This window comes from Syngnathus typhle, linkage group LG9 (assembly GCF_033458585.1).
Source record: "Syngnathus typhle isolate RoL2023-S1 ecotype Sweden linkage group LG9, RoL_Styp_1.0, whole genome shotgun sequence".
Classification (NCBI taxonomy): Eukaryota; Metazoa; Chordata; class Actinopteri; order Syngnathiformes; family Syngnathidae; genus Syngnathus; species Syngnathus typhle.
In genome coordinates, this window is record NC_083746.1 from 6,545,432 (window position 1) to 6,571,531 (window position 26,100).

The 26,100-nt window shown below is 43.0% G+C and overlaps 1 protein-coding gene and 1 long non-coding RNA gene across 4 annotated transcripts in view; both read right to left on the reverse strand.

Annotated features, from left to right (window-relative positions):
• Positions 1-2,676: 2,676 nt before the first annotated feature.
• Positions 2,677-5,777, reverse strand: LOC133159790 (uncharacterized). Its single transcript, XR_009715749.1, has 2 exons — positions 5,196-5,777; positions 2,677-3,073 (listed from the first exon to the last, which is right to left on the reverse strand). It is a non-coding gene; the product is annotated as an uncharacterized LOC133159790 (long non-coding RNA).
• A 914-nt stretch (positions 5,778-6,691) lies between these two features.
• Positions 6,692-26,100, reverse strand: part of igsf3 (immunoglobulin superfamily, member 3) — a 64,150-nt gene continuing 44,741 nt past the window's right edge. For 2 of the 3 annotated variants that reach the window (XM_061287222.1, XM_061287221.1), the window contains exons 6-9: positions 24,525-24,950; positions 13,556-13,969; positions 11,082-11,519; positions 6,692-10,061 (exon numbers count right to left, since the gene is read on the reverse strand). In XM_061287222.1, coding sequence (XP_061143206.1) covers positions 9,811-10,061; positions 11,082-11,519; positions 13,556-13,969; positions 24,525-24,950 — 1,529 coding nt within the window. In that variant the 3' untranslated portion in view covers positions 6,692-9,810. Of the gene's footprint in view, positions 11,049-11,081; positions 11,520-13,555; positions 13,970-24,524; positions 24,951-26,100 lie in introns of all 3 variants that reach the window. The other variant, XM_061287223.1, reaches the window with a different exon arrangement.

A 26,100-nucleotide genomic window follows, 5' to 3' on the forward strand; every position in this document is an offset into this window, starting at 1 on the left:
GAGGGAGCGAAAGAGAGAAAAAGTTCTTGCTCCTCAGCTGCCATGGCAACCATATCCACAGGTACTTTGCACACACAACCAGCACTCTTATTTTGCTCATAGCTCAATATTGTGCAATAAAGACATCATCAACAGGCCTATAGCCTGTTCTAGGTTTAGTTTAGCTTTGTTTATTTTAGCTTGGATTGGCTTCATTCATTTTATCTTAGTCTGGGATAGCATATTGTTAGACTTTTTCAAGCAATAAGAGATACTAGATTTTTTTCTCTTCAGTCTTTGTGCTCATGTTAATTGACTTGATTGGCATCCAATGATGAATTCCTGCCTGTGGTTGCTGTAATTTTTCTTTGACTGCAAACGAATGGGAGGCCTCCAACCTGCACGATGGGCCAAGAGGTTGCGGATCCCATAATGAAAGACACTTAGCAGGGAAAGAAAAATATTTACAAAGGGGTAGTTGAAAATACCTAGTAGATTTGAGTGTGGATCTGGATACAGTTGCATAACTGGAAATGTAAGTTTCCTGTTTTTAGTCAACCTGGAAGTTGCCTGCTAACGTCACACCTCACAAATGTTTGTTCCACAGTTTGGGCCTTGGCGAAAGTCTGTGAAAGTTAGCTTCAAAAAGCTTCTCTCCCACAAAGAGCACGCTCACTTTAAGTAGGTGCCTTCTTCCGTCACACGCGGCGCCACTAATGTCAGCCGATGGATGGATGGATGGATGGATGGATGGACGGACAGACGGATGGATTTGGGGTCACGTCTCAGTGCGTGTCACTTAATGGAGTCCCTGAGTAATGAGTTTTACCTTAAAAAGTCTCCCTTCTAGATCCTGCACACACAAAGAGCTGCCACACCAAGTTTGACAAGAGACACGCTAAAAGTTTGCTAATGACTCTCTCTGCTTGGCGCGATTATATTATGTATGATATTACTCGAATGACTCAGTCAGAGTGCCTTTACTGCAGTGCTTCTCAATTATTTTCTGTTACGCCCCCCCCTAGCAAGAAGAAAACTATTCGCGCCCCCCCTCCCCACCGTGACTATCCTAACTTGTCTTGTAAGTCGTAAAATGTTGCACTGTCGCAAACGTGACAGAAGTAACAATGAGAGCGCCACTGCCCCCTGCTGTAGTAAACGCGCAATTACACTTTATTCTAGTACTGCCAAAAAAAAAGCCTGTTCCCCAGGGTCACACGCGCCCCCCCAGGAATAGCACCGCGCCCCCCAAGGGGGGCGCGCCCCACTATTTGAGAAGCACTGGCCTGGGTGACTGATTCACAATTTGGTTTTGTCTGATATCAGAGATTAAATAAAGAAAACCAACTGGCTGATTGATTTGTTTTAATTGAGAGGAAAAAAAAACAGCAAAAGCATTTCACTAGCTGACCAGGAGATGGCGACAGCGTGGCATCTGAAGACCATGGATTGTTTGTTCTGCTATAGCCTAGGTGACTGATTCACAATTTGGTTTTGTCTGATATCAGATATTAAATATAGAAAACCAACTGGCTGATTGATTTGTTTTAATTGAGAGGGAAAAAAAACAGCAAAAGCATTTCACTAGCTGACCAGGAGATGGCGACAGCGTGGCATCTGAAGACCATGGATTGTTTGTTCTGCTATAGCCTAGGTGACTGATTCACAATTTGGTTTTGTCTGATAATAGATATTAAATAAAGAAAACCAACTGGCTAATTGATTTGTTTTAATTGAGAGAAAAAAAAACATCAGCAAAAGCATTTCACTAACTGACCAGGAGATGGCGACAGCGCGGCATCTGAAGACCATGGATCGTTCTGCTATGCCGGTTTAAAAAAAAAAAAAAAACGTAATTAGCTAGGGGTCAAAGGTCAAAGTTTACGGTTCAAAGTTCACCCAGGGGTCAAAGGTCGGTTCAAAGTTCACGGGGTCATGTGCACATTTTCGATTTTTAACTAGAGTTGAAAGTTCAGGATTCAAAGGTCACCCAGGGGTCACCACGGGGTCACCGCGGGGTCACCGCGGGGTCACCGCGGGGTCACCACGGGTTCAAAGTTCAGGGTTCACTTTTTTTTTTTTTTTTTTTTTTTTTTTTTTAGGTTAACCTTTATTTAACCCAGTGCTTCTCAATTATTTTCTGTCACGCCCCCCCCTAGCAAGAAGAAAACTATTCGCGCCCCCCCTCCCCACCGTGACTATCCTAACTTGTCTTGTAAGTCGTAAAATGTTGCACTGTCAAAGTCAAAGTCAAAGTCAGCTTTATTGTCAATCTCTCCACATGTCACAACACACAAAGAGACCGAAATTACGTGACAGAAGTAACAATGAGAGCGCCACTGCCCCCTGCTGTAGTAAACGCGCAATTACACTTTATTCTAGTACTGCCAAAAAAAAAGCCTGTTCCCCAGGGTCACACGCGCCCCCCCCAGGAATAGCACCACGCCCCCCAAGGGGGGCGCGCCCCACTATTTGAGAAGCACTGGCCTTAGTTGATGGTGTTATTATACCGAATGTGTTTGTGTTTGAATAAAAGGTTGAAAAAAAATCTGTTATGCCGACATTTGTTATTTTGGGGGACACCAACTCATATAACAACGTAAAACACATACATATTGTCATATAAAGCAGTTAACCAAATGTCTGATTTTTATGTTTTAATTGGCGAATATAAAAACAAGGAATAAAACACCAGACAAGTTTTAACATAAATGTTTATTAGAATAATAACAATAATGAATAATAATAAAAGTACATTTCAAACCAGAAATCTAATGTGAAATTGCAGTAGATATATTGAATAACAACATTCAGGCGTATATATGCATACACGCTATTTAAAAACTACTATAGATGTTATAAAATAGAGATCACCCAAAGAGAAGCATAATCTCCTTGTTTTAGCATAACGGCGCATAACGTTAGCTTGGAGAAAACGTGCATAAAAGAAGTGATGTTTCAGTGAGTGGTTCTTTTCTTTCCTTTCTGTTCGTAAACAGGAAGTTACGTCATCTTCTTCTTTGTTTTGTTTTACGGCGAGGGGGCACCAGCTTCAATGCGCATTACCGACACCTACTGGTTGAAGTCATATGATCTGAAAAAAGAACGCATCACTTTAGGAAGTTATTCGTTCACTCTCATTCACTGAAAATAGTCGTTGTTTTGAACGAATCGTTCACTCACGAGCCAACACTACGCTCTGGCACTTTTTTTTTTTTGCATCTATGCCCCCTTGCATTCATTCCCTTTCACCCTTCTTCATTCAATTCGGGCTTTATATTAAATATCTCTCCGCCTTCCTCCTCCTTCTCTCCTTCAGCACAAAAAGAACATTAGGCGCATCTTTGCCTCCGCTTTCTCCGTCATAATTACTTGGCCTCCCATAGGAGATGATGAGCTCGCTGCTGCCGTTGTTGTTGCCGCTCTCGCTTGTGATTGAGTGCGCATGAGCATATTAACAATCAAAATAGCACATGTTTAAAATTCATAACAAAATACTCCCTTGTTTTCCCCCGCGGCGGTGTGCTGTGTAAACAATGTAAACGATGATGTTCATTCTACGTATCACAGAAGCGGCATTCAAACTTTATGAAACTGTGAATTGTTGTATGTATAAATAGTCATGAAACTTCTCAAGTTGGTACTGAACTACACTTGGCAACAGGAAAACATTTCTTTATAATAAGCCTGACTGTTATGGATTTTTCTTTAAACGCTAATACTGATTATGATATTTGATAGAAAAAAGTCTGATAACCAATTAATAGAGCAATTGTTTTATTTTTTTTAATATACATAACACAAATAACATAACTTGTATTTGGTCCCTGGAAGTCTACGTCAATAAAGATATGAATTACATGTAAAAGATTGGACTGCTTTACAATATTTTGGCTTTTAATATATCTTAACTTTATATCAGAGAAAAATTGGCCATAATCGTTTCTTTTGGGCTGATTATTGATTGGATGTCATCATCTGCTTAAAATGGAAAATAAATCACCAGAATTTTAAAATTTTAAAGGAGCTAATATTGACCAATCAAAATCGGTCAACCAACCGATTAATAAGTATTATCTTTGTCATTTCTCAATTAATCATGGAGGCATCAACGTTATAATACATACGCCTGCAGAAACAAAAACTTAAAGGTTGCTAAACGATTACAGTTAAATGGTACTTTCAAATGAAAGTGATAACATTTCCATTGCTAACTAAAACAACAGCAATCCCGAGGCTCGTAAATATTCATATTTCTATTGCCTCCAATAATGACAAAAATAGACACTTTAATTAGTTTGCTAACCAAAACAGCATCATCCTTGGATCAATGCCTCATATCGCGATTGGCTGCCAGATGCTTCAATCGGCCATGATGCAAGTGCACCGTAATGGCAAAACCTCACTCGAATGAATGAAAAGTGATTCCCGACGCCCACACGCAACATTCATCTTCAGATTCTTTTCTCTGCTTATTCATCAAGTGACGAGGGTAAAGACAGAAAAAACAGGCCTCGTCTAAATAAATTACGCACCTCTCTCCGAGGTAATTCTGTCTAATAGCTGGTACGGACTCGAGTGCGTTCTCAAGGCAAAAAGAACAATCAAAGCTTGAAAGTTAATTAGCTCTACAGCTTAATCGTAAGACTTTTGGGAACGGGGGGGGGGGGGGGGGTAGCGGAGACTAACCTTCGCAGGTTAATCCCTCTTTGACACACTAACAAAATTTTGTCATATCAATTATGAATGTGGCAAGGGTATTTCTGTTTGTTGGTAAATGTTGCATGTTTGTGCATGTTTTGAATGCATAATACATGCTGCGGGACCATTGATGTTTTTGTTATTTGAATGTCAGATACGGCTGAAAGCCAGGCTCCGACAAAAACGCGCTCAACGGGATCAGACTGAAAGATTTTCAAACTGTAAGTATGAGGTTGCGAATAGACAAATGTGTGGAGGACGTGATGCGGGAGATTTTGTTGATGCAATAAGTCGAGATGCAGAGAGTGGCTTGACCTCGGCAAAAGAAGCCTTGTGAAAATTGATAGATACGCTTTGATCGTCCTGATAGGAAAATGGCAGATGTTGCTATTATGTTGGATCACGCTATAACTGCAAGTTCAAAATAAGGTTTAAATGTTTAAATATATGATATCAAAGTCACTGTACCAGAACAAAGTTGCAATTTATGTGGGGAAAAAAAAAGGCTTACTTACAGGATGTTTGTCAAATACCTTGTGACATTTGAAGCTTCCCTTTTTCAAAAGTGTTGTGTTTGCTTTACTTGCAAATGGATTTGTGAGCAACTTTCGTGCCGTCTCTGAAAAACGAGAGCCTATGTGTAAATCGTTACATCTTTTGTTTCCAGACCGATAACGTGCAAACTATTCCCAGCGAGGTTCACCATTGTGATTCTATTGATCCCCTTCGGGCACTGGCGAGCTTGTCGACCGCTGATGTTGCGTCAATATCACATTTCTCCTTTTGCCTCTTTTGAGCGCTTCGTTTGGGAAAGCGAGCCACTGATGCTCCCGTGAACACATAACTTGGACTGAACAGAATTTCTTCATCGCATTGACTCACACTTGCATCACAATGTGACTCATAGCTCTCACAAAGCGCTGTGCTTTCTTACAGGGCGTTAAAGCTTGCAGAACACATCACTTTCTGTAATGTTAGTCAAAAATTGACATTTTTAGACAACTTCAATGCAAACCAATGCTTGACAGGTACTTATTTGAGAAGAGACGCTTTCATACAAGTTGATTGAGGCATCTTTATACAATAGTGCAGATGGTGGCTATGGTCACTATTGCAAACTCACTCTCTTTGAGTCTGCTTAAGACACCAGGGGAGAAAAGTGGGACAAAAAAGACAAAGAAAGTGCTCAAAGGGAAAATGTTTTTTACTTCCCATCCTAGGGTTGCGAGCTGGCGCCAGCTCACAGTACAACAAGCCTTAAATGTGCCCGCTAGCTCGAAATGTGCAGCTTCCTTTCAATCCAGAGATTTTTGTCAGGAGCTGCGCCAAATCTCCAGCAGAGTCTCAACCCTACACCGGAACAGCCGTGCTCTGATATAGAGAAATATATACGTATGATTGATGTTCCCGCGTGTGCTACTTTCCCTTCCTGCCACTGAGACGTATGAACAGGTGGCGCACGTTTGCTCTGGGCTTCAGTTCTTCAGTATGAGCTATTCTGGAAAATAAAAAATAAAAAAACATATATATTGTTCGTGTGTTCTGAACAATTAAGAGATTATTTACCTTGCAAACTTTTTCTTTCTCCCTGTGTGCAACTCAAACTCAACTCTGGTGTCATTTCAGGGTCCAAAGGTCATCATCCACAAAGACAAAGGTGTGAATGCAACACGCTAAGCCTGCAGAGCTTTTAATTACTCAGATCTTTAACAGTTAGACATTTTAATATTTCACATTATTTATTGGCCATTTAAAAAACCTTACTTCAGGAAAAAGTCAATGTTATTTTATCATAGTTTCATTTTCAATCCCTCTATACTTGTACTGTACTGAATCTATTACTGTTTATATTCTAATTTTACAGAATTTTTATGAAAATGAAAATAAATCTCAAATTATTTCCATAAATATTTGGATTTTTAAATACAATTTTAAACGACTCATTTATACACAGCAAACCACTTGTGAGGAAAAAAAAAATGATTTTTGTTTTGTACTTGCAAGAAATCAATCGTCTCTATAAGTATTTTTATTGCAACAAACCGACAATAGCAAAGTGCCTCTTTAAAGGTCACAATGGCAACTATTGGACAGATGAACAGAAAAAGGAAATAAATAAAAAAAATGAACAATAGTGATATAAAAATACATCACCGAGCATCACGGGCTGAACTGAAAACATCACCACAAACTATTTTGGATAGCTAAATGTGGAGCCAGCAAACAGTCAACACATGCAGCCCTCACAAAGTCAGCTACGACACCGTCTCAAAGGGACCCCAAGGGATGGTACTCGTTATTATCGTCATTGTTATTAATAGGATTATTACTACAAAAACACCAGTCAGAACGCGCGTCTTTACAGCTCCAGCAACAGTGGGGGTCCTTCGCTTCCCGACCACGGGGACAACATGGAGGAATGTGAAATGCAGGTGGTTGGGGAGCAGGAGTACACGCCCAAAAAAAAAAAAGTCATTGAAATTTAACAAGGCGATGTTACAAAGCACCTTGCAAATCTCCACACGGCAGCTTACATGCACACCAACAAGGAAAAGCAGTGTGTGTTCCAGTCTTGTATGATAATATATAAATACTGGATGTGTGCGCGTAAAAAAAACAACTTTGGTTTCATGAAAATGGAGGCCATTGTGGAACAGTAACATTGTTCTAATGAGATTGGATGTGAAGCTGCCGGTGGGAGGCTTGCATGAACGCAGCATTATGTCCACGTCAATGATATTGGTCCTGCGCTAAAAATCATCAAATGTAAAAAGAATAAGATGTCCCAATTTAGTAGGATTTGGTACGAACATGATGCAGCTTAAAATATACATATATATATATATATAGTATACCTAAGTACTAAGTAGTATGTGTAAGCAAGATCCAGCTGCCACCGCACTGCCAAGCTGTACCAACACAGTATATACAGTCAAATTGTTTTACAATACTGAACTATAATTACAATTTCTGCGTCTACAAAGCAAAGCGCGGAGAGTCTCTGTTGCTGAAATGCAGTCAGTGAATACAGTGCGATCGTTCATTGCCATAACCACTCTCTTCTTCCCCTCTTTGTCGTATTCCGTTCCTTCCTTGACAACCGCACCGTGATTTAGTGGTTCGCTAAGAAATACAGTTGCTTGGTCTGGTTTGAGTCAGCGACTGGCGAGGGGGCCGCATCGACTTGTTGCCGAGAGTTGTCCGGTATCATTGCTAGGATTCCACAGAGCCAACTTGTCGTACCATTTCCTACTAAATTCTTGTGACACAACACTGTACAGGATTGTGAGCCGTTATCTCCAAATGGTAGATTTCTTCATACAAATCACATTTGGATGTACATACCTTTAGTTGGACAGCGTCAATTTACAGGGGATCCTCAGTTTATGACAGTTCTACCAAAAAACCAAAAAAAACCTAAGCTATAATGCAGTGTTAGGTTTTAATTATAATCAATGTTTGTATGAAAAATACTTCTAGGCCATAAATATAAAACATATTTTGCCTGGCCCGTCATATAAAGAGGACCCCCTGTATTAAGAAATGGTGTGGTGGTAGTGGGGAGGGGGGGTAGTGGAAAGGGGGTGCTTGTTAAATGACAGGGCTCAAGAAGTCCACTGGGAATTTGGGGCGGCGCTCTGTGACACAAACACGACGCTCAGGAGAGTTCCAAGTTTACAAAACATCTAAAATGTCTCCTGCGGTTTTGTCATGCAATATACATGTTGACACGACTGAGACGACAAAGTTGGAGGAAAGGCGGAGGGGTTCTATTTCTACCCCCCCTCCTTTTCGTTTTAGGTCCAGTCTGGCAGTGAAAAGGTTTGAGTCTCAGTTTGTTTCCGTCTCTTCTAGGGACGGCGATTTTTTCACCCCTTCTGCCTCATGCCCGTTGAGCCACCTTAGAGGGGAAAAAAATACAGGCAAAAAAAAAATCATTCTGAGGCGAAGCATCACAAAAAAAACTTGGAAGTGAGCAAGAAGCGTTTTTTTTTCGTTACTTTCTGAATGTACACTTAAAGCCACAAGTCATTTTTGTCCTCGCTGCATTGTGTTGTAACACTGACTCACTCTCAATTCATTTGGTGCGAAATGGAGCAGCTTTGAGCACATGGTTGCCATCAAACAAGCCTACTGGCATCAGTTGCCAGGCAACTGAAGCAGCCGAGATTCTCAAAGCAAAAAAAAAAAACAAGCTATGCAAACAAGGTATAAAACAATAAATAGAAAACTCTTTAAAACAAACACATTTCTCACCACCCACGTATTTGTGTGTTACAATATCTACACACTACTTCCATTCAGACAAATGCGAGCTTTTTTTTTTCTTTTCTGTCAATGTAAAAAGTCAGTTCTCACATATCTTTTGAAGACAAAAGTATGGAACGAATTGAAAGAAAATGTGCTAGATCTTCATTTCAGTCTCTCAATCCCACCGAGTAATTTTCAATTGAAAGGAGCTTAAAAACATCCACAGCAGGAGGTAAGCGGACGCGTTTACGAGCCGCCTTAGGACCAATCAGCTTTTTACACCACAAGAGTGAGAATAAGGTCTTGGCAAACGATGCAGAAGATCCTCAGCAGGACGTAGAGTAGGAGATGCTTGTTTGCTCGCAGTGTGCGTGTGGCAGTGTGGAAGTAGAAAAGTGGTGCGCCGGGACTTGCTTGTGGGCCAAATCCTTAGCAGGGCCAGGTGGACCTTTCCTTTGTCTCTCCGCGAGGCTGCCAAGTCACCAGCTATGGAGTCAGTGGGCTCGGAGCATCGCCATGGCAACCAACTTAGTAGGCCAGGCTGCTCTTGGATCGGGACCGTCGAGAGTTTTTTTTTTTTCTTTTCGGGTTGGGGAGCCATCCAATCAATGCTTAGAGTTCCCTCTCTTAGGTGTGCTGATTTTTTTGTTCTCTTTTTTGAAAATGAGACCACTATTTAGGATAACTGAATCAAACGCAGCACTGAGACACACGAAAAATGACCGCTCACTCACACACTCAAACACACACAGAGGGGAAAAAAAAAAAAGAGGCAGCCGATCTACTGATGGATCAAGACAGCAGTGAACAACAGGGAATCCCGGAAGCGACGTCCTGATCTGCTCCCCTCGTGTGACGGCCGACGCGCCGGCTGGAGCGCTAATCCACGGAGCCGGGGTGCAGGCTGAGCGCGGGCGGGTCCAGGCAGGTGGGCGAGTAACTGAGGTGCGGTTCCTTGATCCACAGGAGGGGGGCGCCGTTCTTGCCCTCTTGGCTCTTGCTGTTGTTGCGGCTCTTGAAGCGCACCAGGAGCAGGGCGATGAGGAGGATGCCGAAGATGGGGAACGGGTAGAAGAAGACAAAGTAGAAAAGCGCATCGTTGGCGCACACCACCGACTTGACGGTGGACTCTGTGGACAGAAACGCATGGCGACATGAGGTCATTTCATTGGTGTGAGTAGACATTTTATATCATCTGGAGTTGGGTCAGAATAAAGACCAGAACCGGTCACATGTAGCTTTCAGGCAGAGCTGTCTAAATTAATTGACAATCGGTCATTAAATTAATCGGCAACTATTTTAATGTATCGATATATAATATTGTGTTATTTGCCAAATAATCGAGAGTAAAGGAGGAAAATAGTTTTGTAATACACTTTCATGCAAAATAAAATTGTATCCGATTATTCGATTAATTGATGGAATAATCAATTAATTCATCAATTGTAAAAATATTCTAGAGCGACAGCCTATGGAAGTTTAGTAAAACAACCATTGCTTCAATAATGAGCAAATCTTCAGAGTCTCTCGTACAACCGAAAAGGTCAGAACCACATCAAAAGATGTCCAGTTCTATGCCTCTCTATTGACACCTTCTGGAAAAGTAGGATTTTCTCAATTGAACCATGGAGTGTACATAAAGCCAGCCTTAGAAGTCAAGCTATATATGCCGAGCATGAATACCCCAGATCAAAAGGAAAGTGCACTAACACAAGCTCCATTTAATGTTTGATGTAGGTTGTAAGAAGTTGGCAAACCAGAAGATGCATTCTTATGCAGCCTCGTCCGTGCTTCCATACAACAAAAATGCGCATTATTTTATTTAAATACTGTACATTACGCCAACTGGACAAATATCAACGATTATCTAAAATACTATTTGAGCCGGTGCCATCTGTGATGGAGGAGGAGCACACTAAACGTCTCTCGGGTCTCATGGTTGGAGATTTTCAACCTAGGACTCAGTGACAAATGGTGTCACAAGTGGGGTACGAGGCCATCTGTGCGTGCCCAGTTTGAAGGACGCTTTGGATGGGTGGCTCATTTGCAACAGACTCCAGAGATGAATGAAGCACTAGGATGATTGCAATGTGTGTTGGGAATGATCCAAATTCTTTCTAGAAAGGGGACACAGAGACAAAGAAAGTCACCTTGTTGGAGTACATTGACCGTAATGAAGCCAGAGTTGTTGGTGGCCAGGCGGTACCAAGCGTTGCGAGGGTTGAGCAGCCACTCCTCGACGTGGCAGTAGTAGCGCCCCCTGTCGGTCGGCCGGGCTCCCTGAATGGTCAGGCTGTACTGGTCTGAAGCGCTCCTCTCAAACTGTAGGCGGGAGTTAGGCCCCGTCTCCTCTCTGGGGCTGCAGTTGCCATTCCCGAAGATGGCGTCGTGGCCGATGGAGAACACGCATTCCCGCTCTTCTACCGTCGACAGCTCATCGTTGTCGTCCTCGGGTCGCTCCACGTACCAGGACACGGAGAAGCGGGAGTATCGGGATGACTGCGAGGGGATGTTGCAGCCCAGGCGGATTGAGCCGGACTCTGGGACGGTCACGTTTGACTCCGTCTCCTCGACCTGAAGTCGGGCCTCTGAAACGATACACAGGATCAGTTGTCGACTTTCTGCCTTTTTGGATATTGATCAGTTGTTGCATTTGCAACGTTGACGTTTGAGTGTTCAATTAAAAAAAATCAAGACAATTATATGAAATGTATTTCGAAAAACGTTCACTTTGCAGGGGGAACACGTGACGAGATTAAGTTTGAAAAACAACTGTAGAGTTGCAAAATTTAGAAACCGGCTAAAAAGAAGATGTCACAAAAGCATCAAACCCATTATTTGCCGGGAGAAAATTGTTTAAATCCATCTGAGAACTTCACCTTCTGATAATGAATAAAGCATATGCTATTTATTTTATCATGTCTACTCATTAGTGATAAACCAAGCAACCAACAAACACTACAAGATCAAAGCTGACAAATCCAAAATGTTTATCACACAATTCACGTGATGTTAATTGATCATTAAAGATCTATGATTTTTGCATAATGAATAAATGACCATCAACATGCGCGTACGCATTTTTGATTAAATGTTAATAAATGAATGCGAGGTACACCAAATATAATGTATTCTCGTAGGGTGAGATTCGTCTCGCTGCTGGAGCCCAATTAGTTGCAGCAGCTTCACATAAATCACTTTTTTGTTGGGTGACCAGTTTTTTTTTTTTCCTTCGCCATCTTCACTTCCTTGAACTATTGCTGCATTGATGATTGCACTTAACGTTATAAACAGGACATCTAGAGATAAAAGTTCCGAGCGGCCAAATAAAAAATCTTGGAATCTAGTCAGACAAGAAAATGGGTTATTTGAAGATCTTGTTTATTTGGCGGCAACAGAGGTTATTTGGAGGTTTTTCTTTGGTAATAAGCAAAGAAAGGGGCAGTAAAGTTTTTTGGTTTCTCTCAACACAAACCTTACAGATTTCCCTGAGGGACTACATCTTACTTTGGGGTTGGGAACGCATGAATGCACGATGCCTTTGAGTGCTTTTAGACACTTCTTGTGACCTGATGAGAAAGCTTCTGTGTGGTGCCTGACAGCTGTCGTGGCTTCAAACCATTTGGTGGCGGCTGATCTCTTCTGCGGATTTGACTGCGGTCAGGATATTGAGCTGCTTGTTATCAACATTACTGGCTGGCGGCTATTAGCACCCAGGCAAGAGCAGGAAATGAGATGAGGCCTTTTTATACTGTGCATTGCAAGGAGATCCAAATTGGAGTGAAAGGCAGGTAGGCAGCAAAGGTTGGGGGGGGGGTTGTTATGGTGGCACAGTCCTTTGATTCAGTGCATTTAAAGTATGGATCTCGTTCTGTGTGTGAATTGGATAAATTGGATAATGTATAAATGACGTGAAGTGAATCTTCCAAAAACAAATGTATAGTGGTCTCTCAAATCTCAAAGCCTCTGGCAGGACCCCAGTTGACCCAGCATGCACTCAGTGGATATTTCATTAGGGCACGCCTGCCTTCAAAAAGTAATATGCTCAGTTTTGATTAACTGTCCAAGAGGTATTCATTTTACAATACATTTGGTATTGGTGTTATTTGTACTCTACTGCTGCCAGCAATATTGTGGCCATGTTCACCACGAGAAAAAAACCCAAAAAGGCCCTCTTTGAATCGCTTTTTATATATTTTTGGACCCAAAATAATTGCCTTCTGGGCAGACTAGCATGCTTGGAAAAATAACCAATTTGCAGAACTCGGCCTATCCTGGTTAAAATATGAAGTTTTAGGGGTACATAACATAAGCCCCCACCCACACACATAAAAAACGGAACCCTTTCATTTACATGACACTGAATCCATGAAAAGGAAAAAAAGCATCATAATAGAAGAAAGTGGACTTTTGGCCCACCTTGAGTTCTGTTACAAACACACACATTCAGTTATAATGGAACCAAATAAAACTAACAAAAATAAATATGGAGGCTGGATGACTTTGAATTCGACATATCTCCCATGGAATGGAAATGACTCTAAAAATATTAAGTCTAATAAAGGCCAGCAATCTGACAGCTGGTTCCTCCTCCTAAAAGAAGCACCTTGTTAAAGACACTGACCTGGCTGTCTAACCAGAACCTCGGTGAACCCGGACTTGTCCCGCGAGAGACGGTACCAGGCGCCATCTGGGTCACTCAGCCACTCCTCCACCAGACAGTAGTACGTCCCCGAGTCGCCACTCTCCGCTCTGTTCAGGGTCAGCGCGTAGTTGCGAGGGGAAAGCCTCTCGGCTTGCACGCGGCGTCGCAGCCTCTCCTCGTCGGCGTACGTGCCGTACTCCAGGGCGCCAGATCGCTCGATTCGCAGCAGGAGCTCGTCGGCTTCCGATCCCGCTGCGGCGCGTCTCACGTACCACAGAACGGCGTGGTGGGAGTCCGGACTGGTCTGCGAGGTGATGGAGCAATTGATCCGGACTCGACTGTCCTCCAGGTTGACCAGAGACTGGTTCTTCTTTTGCACTTGGAGTTTGCTATCTGTAAAACAAATCGAAAAAAGGAATTAAGAATTGGTTTGGGGGTTCCTGTGGTGTTCACTCTGGCCTCACCCACACATTGTTTTACACTGTGCACAAACAAATTGAGGAATGTCAAGATACCATCTTGAAAAAACATCCTTGATCAGCGGCAATATTTAACAGCTTCCTACGCCTCCACAAAGTCTGAAATGTCATGTTATTCTTTAATCTTAGCCACCAATAAACAACGCTGAAAAGGATGACCTCCTTCGCTGCAAGTTATTATCAACAAATTCAAAACAGCCCGCTGCCGAGTTTTCTGCGCGATGGCGGGGAGGTGACACGCCGACGCTGAGAGTAAGAGAACACGAGAAATGTCAAAATTCCAGAGGCTGCTGAAGTCAAGGTAGAAAGACAGAAAGAAAAATGTGACAAAAGGCACTTGAGTGCATAGGTGGTGAAGCTTTAGTAAGAGGAGCGAACGCAGGCATGATTTAGACAAGGAGCAAGTCCAGGCTGTCTGTCAAAGTGTCAACACTTGGGAGGTAGGGAGAAAGGACACCATGTCAATGTTGTGACATGATTGGTCACAGTAATATTAGCAACGGGATGGAATAAGCTACAGATACCTTACGATGCATATTATTCAAATTAAAACCTCTGGCAGTAACTGTCAATCAAAGCCAAGCATCTATTCTTGTTTTGGATCTCATTGGAAGGAGATGTACGTAATAATATTGCACATGAAATAAATACAAAATACAACCAGTAGTCAACATTGTGCAATGTGTAGCCATCATCAATATGGTATTAAAGTTAAATACTTGTTCAAGCACGCTCCAAATGACTGGCCGATATTATCGAGCCTCTGAGTAGACATAATGATCAATAATGTGTGTGTGAGTTGTGGCTGTGCGTTTTCTTTCCACTAGGGGGCACAAAACAACTCCCCTGTTGGGAACAGCCGTCATCTGACAACAGGGTAACTGGAGATGGACGGAATTCTTGCTGCCACTGAAAAGCTTTCTTTTAACCTTTTGAATGTTTTCTTCAACTAACCGTGGCAAGCCAATCAACCACCGGAGGAGGCTAATCACACAGTAGTAGAAGACAGAATGCTTAAAAGGTTTGACACAAAAAGGCTAAAAAAAAACACTTCCATCAAGTACATTAACATTGAACAGATTAGGCAATTCATTTCAGCCTTTTAAAGTCAAAGCGTTTTAGTGTTCTGTTTTTCTATATTCTTTAATTAGCCACTTTGGTTGTTTACTTTATCCGGTTATTTAAAAACCAAATAGATAAAAAGAATAAACAATGAAGTAGGCTAACTCTGTATGACTCTTCTAATTGTATACCAATTTTAGAACCGCCTGTATACATTTATCTTGCATTAATCCAAAGATAATATCGTCCTGTAGTCTGTATAGATGGATGCAATTAGCCAATCATTGCAGCAGAGACAAATGATTTTAATACGACTAATTACCGTTGTTCCAGTGCTTAAGACTTGCGCTAATATTGCTGTTACCTGATTTAGCATTGCACAGCTCAGTATGATGCAGTGCTGCTCTGCACCGCAATAAAAATTACAACCACAATAAGAAAGCCAACAAATAAAAATGATTTCTAGAAATTATGAATTTTTGTTTGCTAACCAAAATTTTGCAGGCAAGCTTTCCAGGCCTAATCGTTGAAAAACATACTAAATAATATATTGATCATTTGGATTCCAGTTGAATATAAACATCCATGACAGTGAATGCATTTAGCAAGATAGGCAAAGTTTTAACAAGAAATCCTAATTAAGGATGGGATCCTGCATTCGTCTTCATTGCCATGGCATCTGCATGCGTCCCAGATAGGAAACCTCATCTCCACAGAAATGATTGCAAGAACCCTGAAGAATCCTGGCAATCATTTCTTTTGCAAGGAGAATTACCTCCGAACCTTCAAAAAGAGAGCCATGCAAGATTGAGTTGGCACAAGAGTGGGGGGGAGAAAAAAAAAGTTTTCAAGTTTGAATCCATAGCCAGGAGAAAAGGAGATTGAAACACATGAGCTGTATAGCAGTGTTTACAGAAATGTCTTTTCAAAGACAAAATATGCTAATTATTCAAGCCCTATTAAGAAGCGTGACCGGCTATTACAAGTTGTTATAATTAAGCATTCGCTCAAGCAGAGGCGGGACAGAAGACCCACAAACAAGCCGGGGTGAGCGAGAGACGCAATAAAGCAAAAATGTGGCTCTCTCCCGTTGCAAAACAACCTTCACGTCTCCCCCTAGAATAGTCTGGCAGTGAAATGCGACATTAAGCGAGCAGCGACTTCACAGAGCAGCCGCTAGTCTCGTCCATTCCCACAGAGATCGCCACGTTTCTGCATCGCACTTTAAGTTGCACGGGAAAACACACTAAAGCGATCCATACGATCCGAGTACAGTAAGTGGAAGTGAATGTGCCATTGATTAGGACCGTAGCAGTTTGTGGGTGGGTAAAGAGCAAAGAGCCAGTTCAATCACAAAGTAACAAGCCAGGCGTCATCGAAATGCCTTCCCTCGGCAGAGAGCGGAGTTTGCATTGGCGGCGTTCACTTAATGAGGCTCCGGGGGATGTCATCAAAATGGGATTGTCAACATTTCCTCTGTTACGCTTGAAGTCGACATTCAAACTTCAAGTACGAGTTCTTACGCTCACCTGTTTTATCACCTACGCCAAGGGGCTTGTGTTCTCATTGAGGTTGGTTTGTCGTTCAGTTTAGAATTACACACACAAACGCACACTTAAAAAAGAAGTTCCACTTTATCCAAATTCACAAAATTACACCGGGGGTGTCCAAACTTCGGCCCATGGTCCAATTGTGGCCCACGGCCCAAAGTTTGGACACCCCTGTTAAATACGTATACCATCGACACAAGCATTGATGATTACTAATGCCGCCGCTCTACTCTCATCCCGTGCGATGCAAAAATAAACGTTCACCCACATCGCCCGCTCTTTTCTGCGGCCCACTGGAAAGTTTTGCAGCTCAGCGGTCATTAAGTACATATTAGGCGAGTATATCTAAATAAGAGCCGAAGCGTTCACGGGAGACCTACCGGCACCTCTGGAAGAGTACTTTAGGTGCCATCCGTATTCATGAGCACAGGTGAGGCTTCTGGAATATTCATAAAGCTGCTGTCAGGTGATTAGACAGAACTTGATCAGGAGACACATAAATCATAGTAACAGCCAGAAAGCGGGAAGGTGATGGCTGGTCAAAAGTGTTTTGACGAAAGGGGGAAATAGGAGATAAGCCTATCCGGTATTAAAAGACTCCACGTGGAGTAGAGACGGGGATTGGAAACGAGCTCTAGCCCTTTCTCGTTTGAAGAGTCGGGCTGCATCCACTGCTTCCCAACACTTGCCCCTTCCAGTTTTGCTATTTCTTTGAAGTGAGCAGAACATTTTTTATGATTGATAGTTATCCTCACCCTCTCCCTGCGGATTCCTCCCGTTGTTGTGCAGCCTCAAAAACAAGTGTTGTGCGGTGTTGCTTTTGGGGGTTCAATTTGCTATCAAAATTGAGCTGGAGCCTTAGTGCAAAAAATAAAAAATAAATAATACGTAGGGAGGAAAAAGAGAAGATTTTAGCTGCCATTAAAGGAGACAAATTGGGCCCACATGGGACGGGGTTGAAATGAGGGTTCAATGAGCCAATTAGATGCTGCAATGTGCGGATTTGTGTGTGCCCTGTGTAAACTGTAATGACAGCACGTGTCCAAGAAAAGTGCTGAGGTAGTGGAGCTGTTAGACCGCAGGAAGCACAAATGGGATACGGCCCATATCGTCAGAGCGCCATTTTGGCCCTATGACACGTTTTAATACAATTCGCAGAGCAACAATCACACTTTTAATTAAATTTTGCTTAATCGTTGCCGTGCTTTCTCAGTAGAAGATCAAATCCCCGTGGTCTTATTTAAGTTATCTTGGCCCTGTCATGATGTTCACCCAGGTTGCCCTGGAAACCGCAGCAGCCTATGAAATGTATGGCAGCTTGTCAAAGTAAAGTTTATGGCCAACTTTAAGTCTGCTATGAGTTGCCCGCTTAGTTATGGTCAGCGATGTGTTGAAGGATCAAACTGTGGACGATAAAAAGTAATAACCTTTTTTACGTCGTTTGTGCTTGCATGAAGCGGTCTGGATGATTTGATCGTACGTCAAGTGTAGCTGGTGTGCGGTGTGGCATGTTGCAATCCACAGAGAAAATTACAGTCTTTCCCCGCTCATTCCTACAGTGTGAGAAAAATGGGGAATCTGACCTAAAATGGAAGTATCCTTGAATTTAGCTCTTCCTCGTCTTCAAGCACACACTTTCACTGAAAAGAAGACGGAGAAGATGTAAACGTGAGAATAAGATAAAATACTCTAGGGGTGGCGGAAGGATTTTGAAAAGCGGCAGACGGACTCTACAGCTCCACTCCACAAGACTTACCGAGTCTTAATGGCAGCCTGCTCAACCTTTAGCATTAGCATTCGCACAAGCTGGAGTTAATCCGTGGCCGGGAGTCGGGACGAGTATGACATGACTTGATCCCATGCGCAACATCTTATTTTGGCTGGCTGCCCCTTGCCAAAGCCACCTCATCCCAAACGCAGTAAACCGGCCACACCACTTGGAAAGGAAAATGATGAATGTCAAACAGCCCTCGCTCGAACTCCCTGATGAATTGGCAGACTGATTTCTGTGCTAATGACAACAATACATTGATGATCCCATTGTGTCAGAGGGATGTTCTATTCTTGTGCTGCTGAAGACCTTCTGTATATGAGCTTGCTTTTGGGTTCTTCAATATCAACATATTTTCTTTAGGTTTGTTGCAGTTAAGAAGTTCACATTGACCAATAAGCAGAACAAAGTCCAATAAACAAAGGAATTCCATTCCTACGGCGCAAAACTGGATTTGTATGTAAATCAGATTGCGCCTTTGTCTTTTGCTCACCGACGCTGACACAGCAGTAAAATCATAAAAACAGTCAATGTTTGTCGGTAGCTAGGGAACTCCTAGGCCATAAATATAAAACAATCAAAGGGCAATCCGCGCATTGTTCGTAACTTGAAAATATTATACGTCGGTACCCTCCTATGCGGTTGGACTCTTCATCTATCATTCTGCTTAGAAGTGAAAAAAAACAAAACATCTAAGTTGGTAAGAAAAGAAATTCCCCTTTGCAATAAATCATTTGCACAAGACTCTTGTATCCTTTGTCCATTTTTGAAATTCACCAACACCAGAGCGGAAGTTATTTGGCCTGATGAGAATCTGATGCACAAGAGATGAATGGGCCCCAAGATGCAGAGAGCAAAAAAGACTCATCAAACTGAACCGCGGCATGTTTGTATAGGAGAGGGTTCTTCCGATAAGCATAAAACCGGCGCTCATTAAGCGGAAAGCGGTCATGCGAGCTGGCCGAGGCTCGACCCGCTCTGCTCTGCTGCTCAGCTACTTCTGTGCATTTCTGTAGCTAGCGCTGACTTACGACTTCAATTACGGCTGCGGTAGCGGTCTGCAAAAAGAAGCATGCAGAAGAGAGATGGAAAGGCAACATGGAATAGAAAATCGGATAGGATTTGCGTGTCTTAGCCACCACGCAGGTTTGCTTTTGCCACGACGTCAATAACGAACTTGACCTGGAGCGACCTGAAACCAGCGTGACGAATTAAAAGGCTCTCACAAAATTAGTTTGTGGTTCGATGCACGCCCGGAAGACTCGTCTCTCGCCACCCGTTATGACCCCTGCGCATCGGCGGGTTGTGTGTTTGTAAATAGGCGGTAGGAAAATAAAAAAAAAAAGCAAGAGTGGCATGAATGCAGCCTGTGCGGAGAGTGCCGCCTTAGGTGAGCTCACGGGCAAAGCAAAGTATAGCAGCCAAAAAACAAAGAAGGAGATTTACCACCATGTCAGTGGCAATAACCTCGCCATAACAGCAAACACAACACCGTAGCGTTATTATTCATGAAACACCGGCGAGGAAGCTGCTTGAAGAAAAATGTAAACATAATAGAGAGAATTACGAGGAGGAGGAGGGAATTGGGGAATTATAAAATATTGAAAAATCACAAGTGTGCAAAAGAAGCTGGCGCGGAGGGGAGGAGGAGGCGCACTGAGGAAAAACATGCTGCTAAGTGAGAGCACGGGGACCAGTGAGGACATTAAAAGAGACTTATGAGAGGAGCGAGAAGAAAAACGCATGAAGACGGAGATGGAGCGGCTAAGGAGAGGGCGGGCCGTAATGAAGACGGACAGCTTCTATTCATGGCCCGATAAGCGAGAACCTCTGATCGCTGCAGTCGTTATCAATAACAGCTCGGTGGCAAGTACTTCACCGCGCTGAAAAGGGGCGAACACGTGTGGCATCCGCTCGAGCCATCCCATATTAAAAAAACGAGGAGAACCCCAGAGAACTATTAGAGAAAGGGAGCAGGGCGTGATAAAGTTGCGAGGAGTCGACGACATAAATCCTCAAACTCGAAGCGCGGCGACAAGATAACACAACAAGGGAGCTAGATAAGAAATAATGAGGAGAAGAATGAAAGGTAGTCAAGCGAGCGGAAAGGTGTGAGCAGTCGGGATGGGCGTATGAGCACATTTGTTATACATTAATTGTCTAGTGAGTGTTCAGTGAGTTATTTCTTTGACCAAACTCTTCGGGTTAAAAAAAAATAACCCAAAAAACTTGGGTTGTTTTGAGGGTTAAGTGGCCAAGGATGGTTAGGGAGATAAGAACCAAAACAAAAAAAAACACACACCTAAAATTTACACATTGAGGCAATAATGATATGATCCAATGAAACTAAGGTTGAACTTTTTGTCCATAATTCTAACTGTTATACTTGGCACAAACCAACCACCCAAAAGAAAAGCATAGCGACAGTGAACCGCAGTTGTGACAGCATCACGCTAGGGGGGCTGTTTTTCTTCAGCTGGGTTTAGTCAAGGTGGAGGGGATTACCAACCGTTCAGAAAAACTGTAAATGTTAGCACAAAACCTTCAGGCTGCTGATAGAACCCCCGCCCCCTCACTAGAACATCTTAACTTCATATCAGGTTAATCGGAGACACTTTCAATTGTCAGGTGCGTGACCCCAATTTGACATGAGGTGAAATGCGAGTAGTTAATTGTGAACACAAACACATCCCCAGCAATACGAAAATCTCCAATTGATTTTTGTTTTTAATGATTTATCTTGCATACAGTATTTAAAAAATGGCATTTTTAAAAAGGGATGTGTAGACTTTATATCCACAGTATATCAAAATCATATATATATGTCCCAAAATTGAGAATTAATCAATTTACTGTTCATTTTCCTCATGGTCGAGCATGGAAATGTAGTCAAAAGTTCATCGGCGGTACGAGCTAAAGTGGGACAGCCCCTTTCTGCTCCCCCCCCAGGCGACATCCCCATCATCCTTCTGGCCCGGCCCGGACAATAACCTCTTAATGTCCTACTCCACATGCTAGACACGCGCCGGCTCAAATGATGAGAAAAAATGATTGAACTTCTCAAACCATCATAAATCTAAACTCCACTTCCATTATTGAATATTCCACATAATTATTTGTGCGTATTTTCTGTGTGCATATTAGAGTGTGTATGTGTGTCGTTTGTGTCATGATGATATGAGATTGTATCAGGGGATGAAGGCTTCCCCGGCATGCCGCCATGCTCAACATATGTTTGCCATTATTGTGCTGCAGCGAGACACAATAGCGAAAACCCAATCAGGTGAAATGTGATGAGACAGCCGCAGTAGATGCAAGTGGATCGCATCTTCTAAAGTCTTTTTGGGGGATTACACTGGGGGAGATCCTCTAAGAAAATTAAACGGGCCGTGGGAGGTCAGGCCCCCTCCCTGCTGTGTTTGCATGTTGCGTGCATACATTGGATTGATGGCGCTAAGCAACAGACCACCCGCCTGTGCAGGATAATTCAAGAAATGAAGTACGCACACGAGTGCAGACGCTGGATGTGCGGCTACATGACTAACGGCATATTATAATTCGGAGGAATCACATGTACACAAAGACAAAAATATTGGGACACCTGCAGAAGATCCCTACCCAAAATAAAAATCTGCTTGGTTTTACCCTGACAAGATCATAAAGTGGTAATCACGTATATTTTTTTACATTACAATAATATGTTCTATGCACTTGCATAAGTCGAAACGTGGCATTTTGATTAACGATGCGTTTGTGGGATATTAATTAAACAGGAAAATCTACTTGCTTTGATCCATCTCAACGGGCAGCCATTTTGTCACTTGCAATGACATCACAGGGCTCAGGTAGGGGCCGCCTCACCTGGTCATGTGAATTTCGCAAGCTGTAGGCACTGTGATGTCATTTTGTGGCATCTCAGCCTGAACATTAGAGAATACTATGAAAAGGACTGCATGAAAAAGAGATGAAGAAAAACGTAGAGTCTAGTGGATTTCAACAAGTAGAAATATAGATCCCATTTTACCTCTGGGTGTTGAGTACGAAAAAGTACAAAGAAACAAGACTGCTTCTTGAGAATAACAAGACGGCACAACATTTGCAGTCAGATCAAGTGTTGTCATCTGGCTAGGTAACCAAAGTAATTTGCATGAAATATCAAAACGTAGAATTTCCTCAGTAAAACGTCCCCTTTAAATTGAGGACATTGGCGGAATGAAGCATCAAGAAGCCGACAGATATAATTCCACCTGTGCGTCGCTGGGAATCGAGGGTGAGCCGGGTTTGCTGCGAATATGCAAAGCAAGCGGAGAAAAAGCTTTCCCGGGCACACTGCGAGGAAGACACGCCAGCATGCCGATGTATACAAGGACATGGCGACGCGCACGCCACGCGAGTCGGGCGCCTCATGCATATTAAGCAGCTACCGGGAGTCGCTCAATTATCTATCTGGTCAGTCGCTGTGTTTGCTCACACCTCATTTCACACGAGGCCTTTGTGAGGGACGGAAGACTCGGGTCTGATTGGCTTGCGCTCGGGGAAAAATAGAGAGGAAATGGAAACAAATCATCTGTGTGAATGAAGGTCCCCGGACGTGGCGAGGACTGAAGGAATTTGCCGCCCAAAGTACACAATGATTGCTTTGTCACACTTGCTGACTGACTTCCACTTGACAACTTATCACATAATCATGGTCACGGATGGAATAGCAGGGTGGTTGAACACTTTAGCCCAAAAGGAAAGAAAAAAGGACCTTGAATGAATCCCCCTGCAGACAGTGCGGGTTACAGCAAAAGTAAAGTCCCCACCGGGGGGAAGTAAATGAGCTTTCAGAATGATGAGGCGATTTCCAAATACGTCCTGAAGGGCTCGTCGACGCAGCGTCTTCGGTGTGGATGGCTAAGGTCACAACACAGACGCGGCGCTATCTTGCAATGTCCTTGTGTGTATGTGCCTCCTTATTTCTGCGTGCATGTGTATGGGGATCGATATTGCGCAATGAGAGACGGTCAAGTCTGCTCACATTCCTCTGTCTCGCTGCGAAAGACTTATTGATCATCCGAGTGTGTCTTTGTTAGCACAATTGTTGCCTGTAGACACGCTAAAGGACACGAGGAAAAGTCAGAACCGTGCATGCTCATAATCTAAGTTTATGATCATAATTTTTTATCAGACAGAATATAGGGGCTATCTGATTGAGAAATATTTGCTTCAATCAATATTAGAACCATCCCACCTGCTACCGGTTTTTTTTTTTGGGCCCGCAGACCAGAGGTTGGAGACTGTAGCTCTAACGTTGCCTCAAAAGGTGGCATTTTATGCAAGCTGTGCCTGTTGCCGATGTTATGACAAGATGTGCTGGGTAATCATTAACATAATAGAGCGGTGGCCATTTTTGTGCAATTTCATTCATATTTCTGAAGAGAACACAATGCATTCCGTGCCAGCAATTTGCCTTTCAGATGATTGCTGATCATAATACATAACGGCAAACCACACGACTCAATCATATTTGCTCCAAATTGGTTCTTCAGGTACCACAGGGCCTTTTTCCTTACCTGCATTATGAATTATGTATTGCGCAGTTGAGCCTTACAAGACTGTGTTAAATTGGGCCAGTGTGTATCCGTGTGACAATTTGTTGTTGGACTTTAGCCACTAATTGGGAGTGTGTGTCTGTGAGTGTGTGTTTATGGCACAGAGGTCCAGGACAGGTAGCATGGACAGTTTAATGCCTCCGCTGAGAAAAAACAAGTTCAAGGAGAGAAGCCTCGCTCTCTTTATCACACTTTCCCACCCTGACCCGACTGTCTGGATTCTTTGCTTCCCGTCTTCCTGCCTTCTTCCCACTTTGTTCTTTCTTCCTGTGGGATCTTTAGCCATCCATTCGCCTAGCTCCATTAGGAGACCGCACCCCGACGCGTGCAGAAAATGCCCACGTCTGCACACACACACTCCAATTAGTTGCTAAACTGGAGACCAAGAGCAATTAGAAAGCGGACATCCTCTCAGCTCATCCTCTCAGTGTGTGTGTGTGTGTTGTGATGTGTCCACCAATCAGGGTGACAAGAATGTCTGCAGCGTTTTACCTGGTTGGAGGACGCTGATTCCGAGCAGGTTAGATGTGCGGTTGGCCACTCGGGTCCAGCTGTTGTCGTAGTTTTTCCTCCACAGAACGGCGGTGCACTGGTACTTGCCCTCCTCGCGACGCCCCGCCCGCGTCACAGACAGCCGGAAGTTGGTGTTGGAGTGCGAACGGTCCACGGTGGTGCGGGTGCCCAAACCGAGCAGCTGTTCCCCCCACTGCAACGTGCCTTCGCGGGTGAAAGTCACCAGGTCCTTGAACTCGCCCTCGTCCTCGTCGGAGGCCTCCGTGCCAGCCGGCATGAAGCGCCAGGTGACCGAGGTGGGGACGCGAGGGTTGTGACGGGGCTTGACCAAGCACAAGAGGTCAAAGGAGTCCCCGTAGGTCACAGATGGTGTCCGTGATGAGGCAGAAACCATGAAGGAGGACTCTAGTGGCGAGAGAGGAGAAGACATGATGATAGAAGACAACGTAAAAAAATACATATTTCATCCTGTGCATTTCTGCAACCGAAACTCATTTGTACAACAGAGACTCTTCACACTTCACTTTTTTTCGCCACAGGTACATGAGAAATTAGAAATATAGGAAAGTAGCATTGCAAAATAAGATACTACGTTATATTATATATCCATATGGACGCGGACATGAACATACATATCCACCAGATGAAAATCGGTGCAAACCACAGCGCTAATTCATCCACCATCAACATGTACTCTAGCATTGTGATATGTGCAGAATGTACAAAAACTGCGATAATTCATATTGCACATTTCGGCACGTGTGTCAGCATCTGCGCGAGCGCCTCGTTCAACAGCGAGAGCGTGCCTCGAAATTAACAGCGATACAAAGAAAACACAAGGGAGAGATTCTTTTTAAGCACCCGTGTTCAATCTCCGCCCATCTCGCCGCCAAGTGGAAACTGTCCTCATTAGGCAAAAATGTTGTATCATCATCATACATTGTGGTCAAAATACACCTTTGGGAGGCGTAAGATAAAGATCCTGATATGATCTGTTGCCATGTTTGTGTCAAATATGAAGCGGAAAGCAAACAACAAAACCAGAATTTGAGGAGATACGACAATTTATTTGGGCTATGATTTCTCCCTGGTCTTGTTTTTCTGACATGTTCTTCTGGGGAGAGAGTGTAATCAATGGTATTCTGCAGTTCGGTTCACTTAACCACTGCGGTAGAAGCTGCCTGGGGGTCTTCATTTTCTCACTGACAAAAAAAAAAACAAAAAACAAAAAAACCTGGGCTGCTATTTTCACACATAAGGAAGAATTTCACAGCATAATAAGGTGGCTGGTCTATGTGTTTTGTTTTATGAATTTAGTGTTTTACAACATTTAACTTGTCCACTTGTTTGACAAAGGTACGTGATATTTGAGATTCTGCCCAAGGGCTGCGATTTTTAAAAAAAAAATTTTTTAATGAATGTCTTGCTGTTTTTTGTTTGGGCAATTCCAATTTTTCGCATGTAATATTAGAACGCAACAACTACTGTACAAGCCACAGTAAGCCTAAGCAGTACGATACATTGAGAAGGATATGTACCGAACTGTACATTTGTA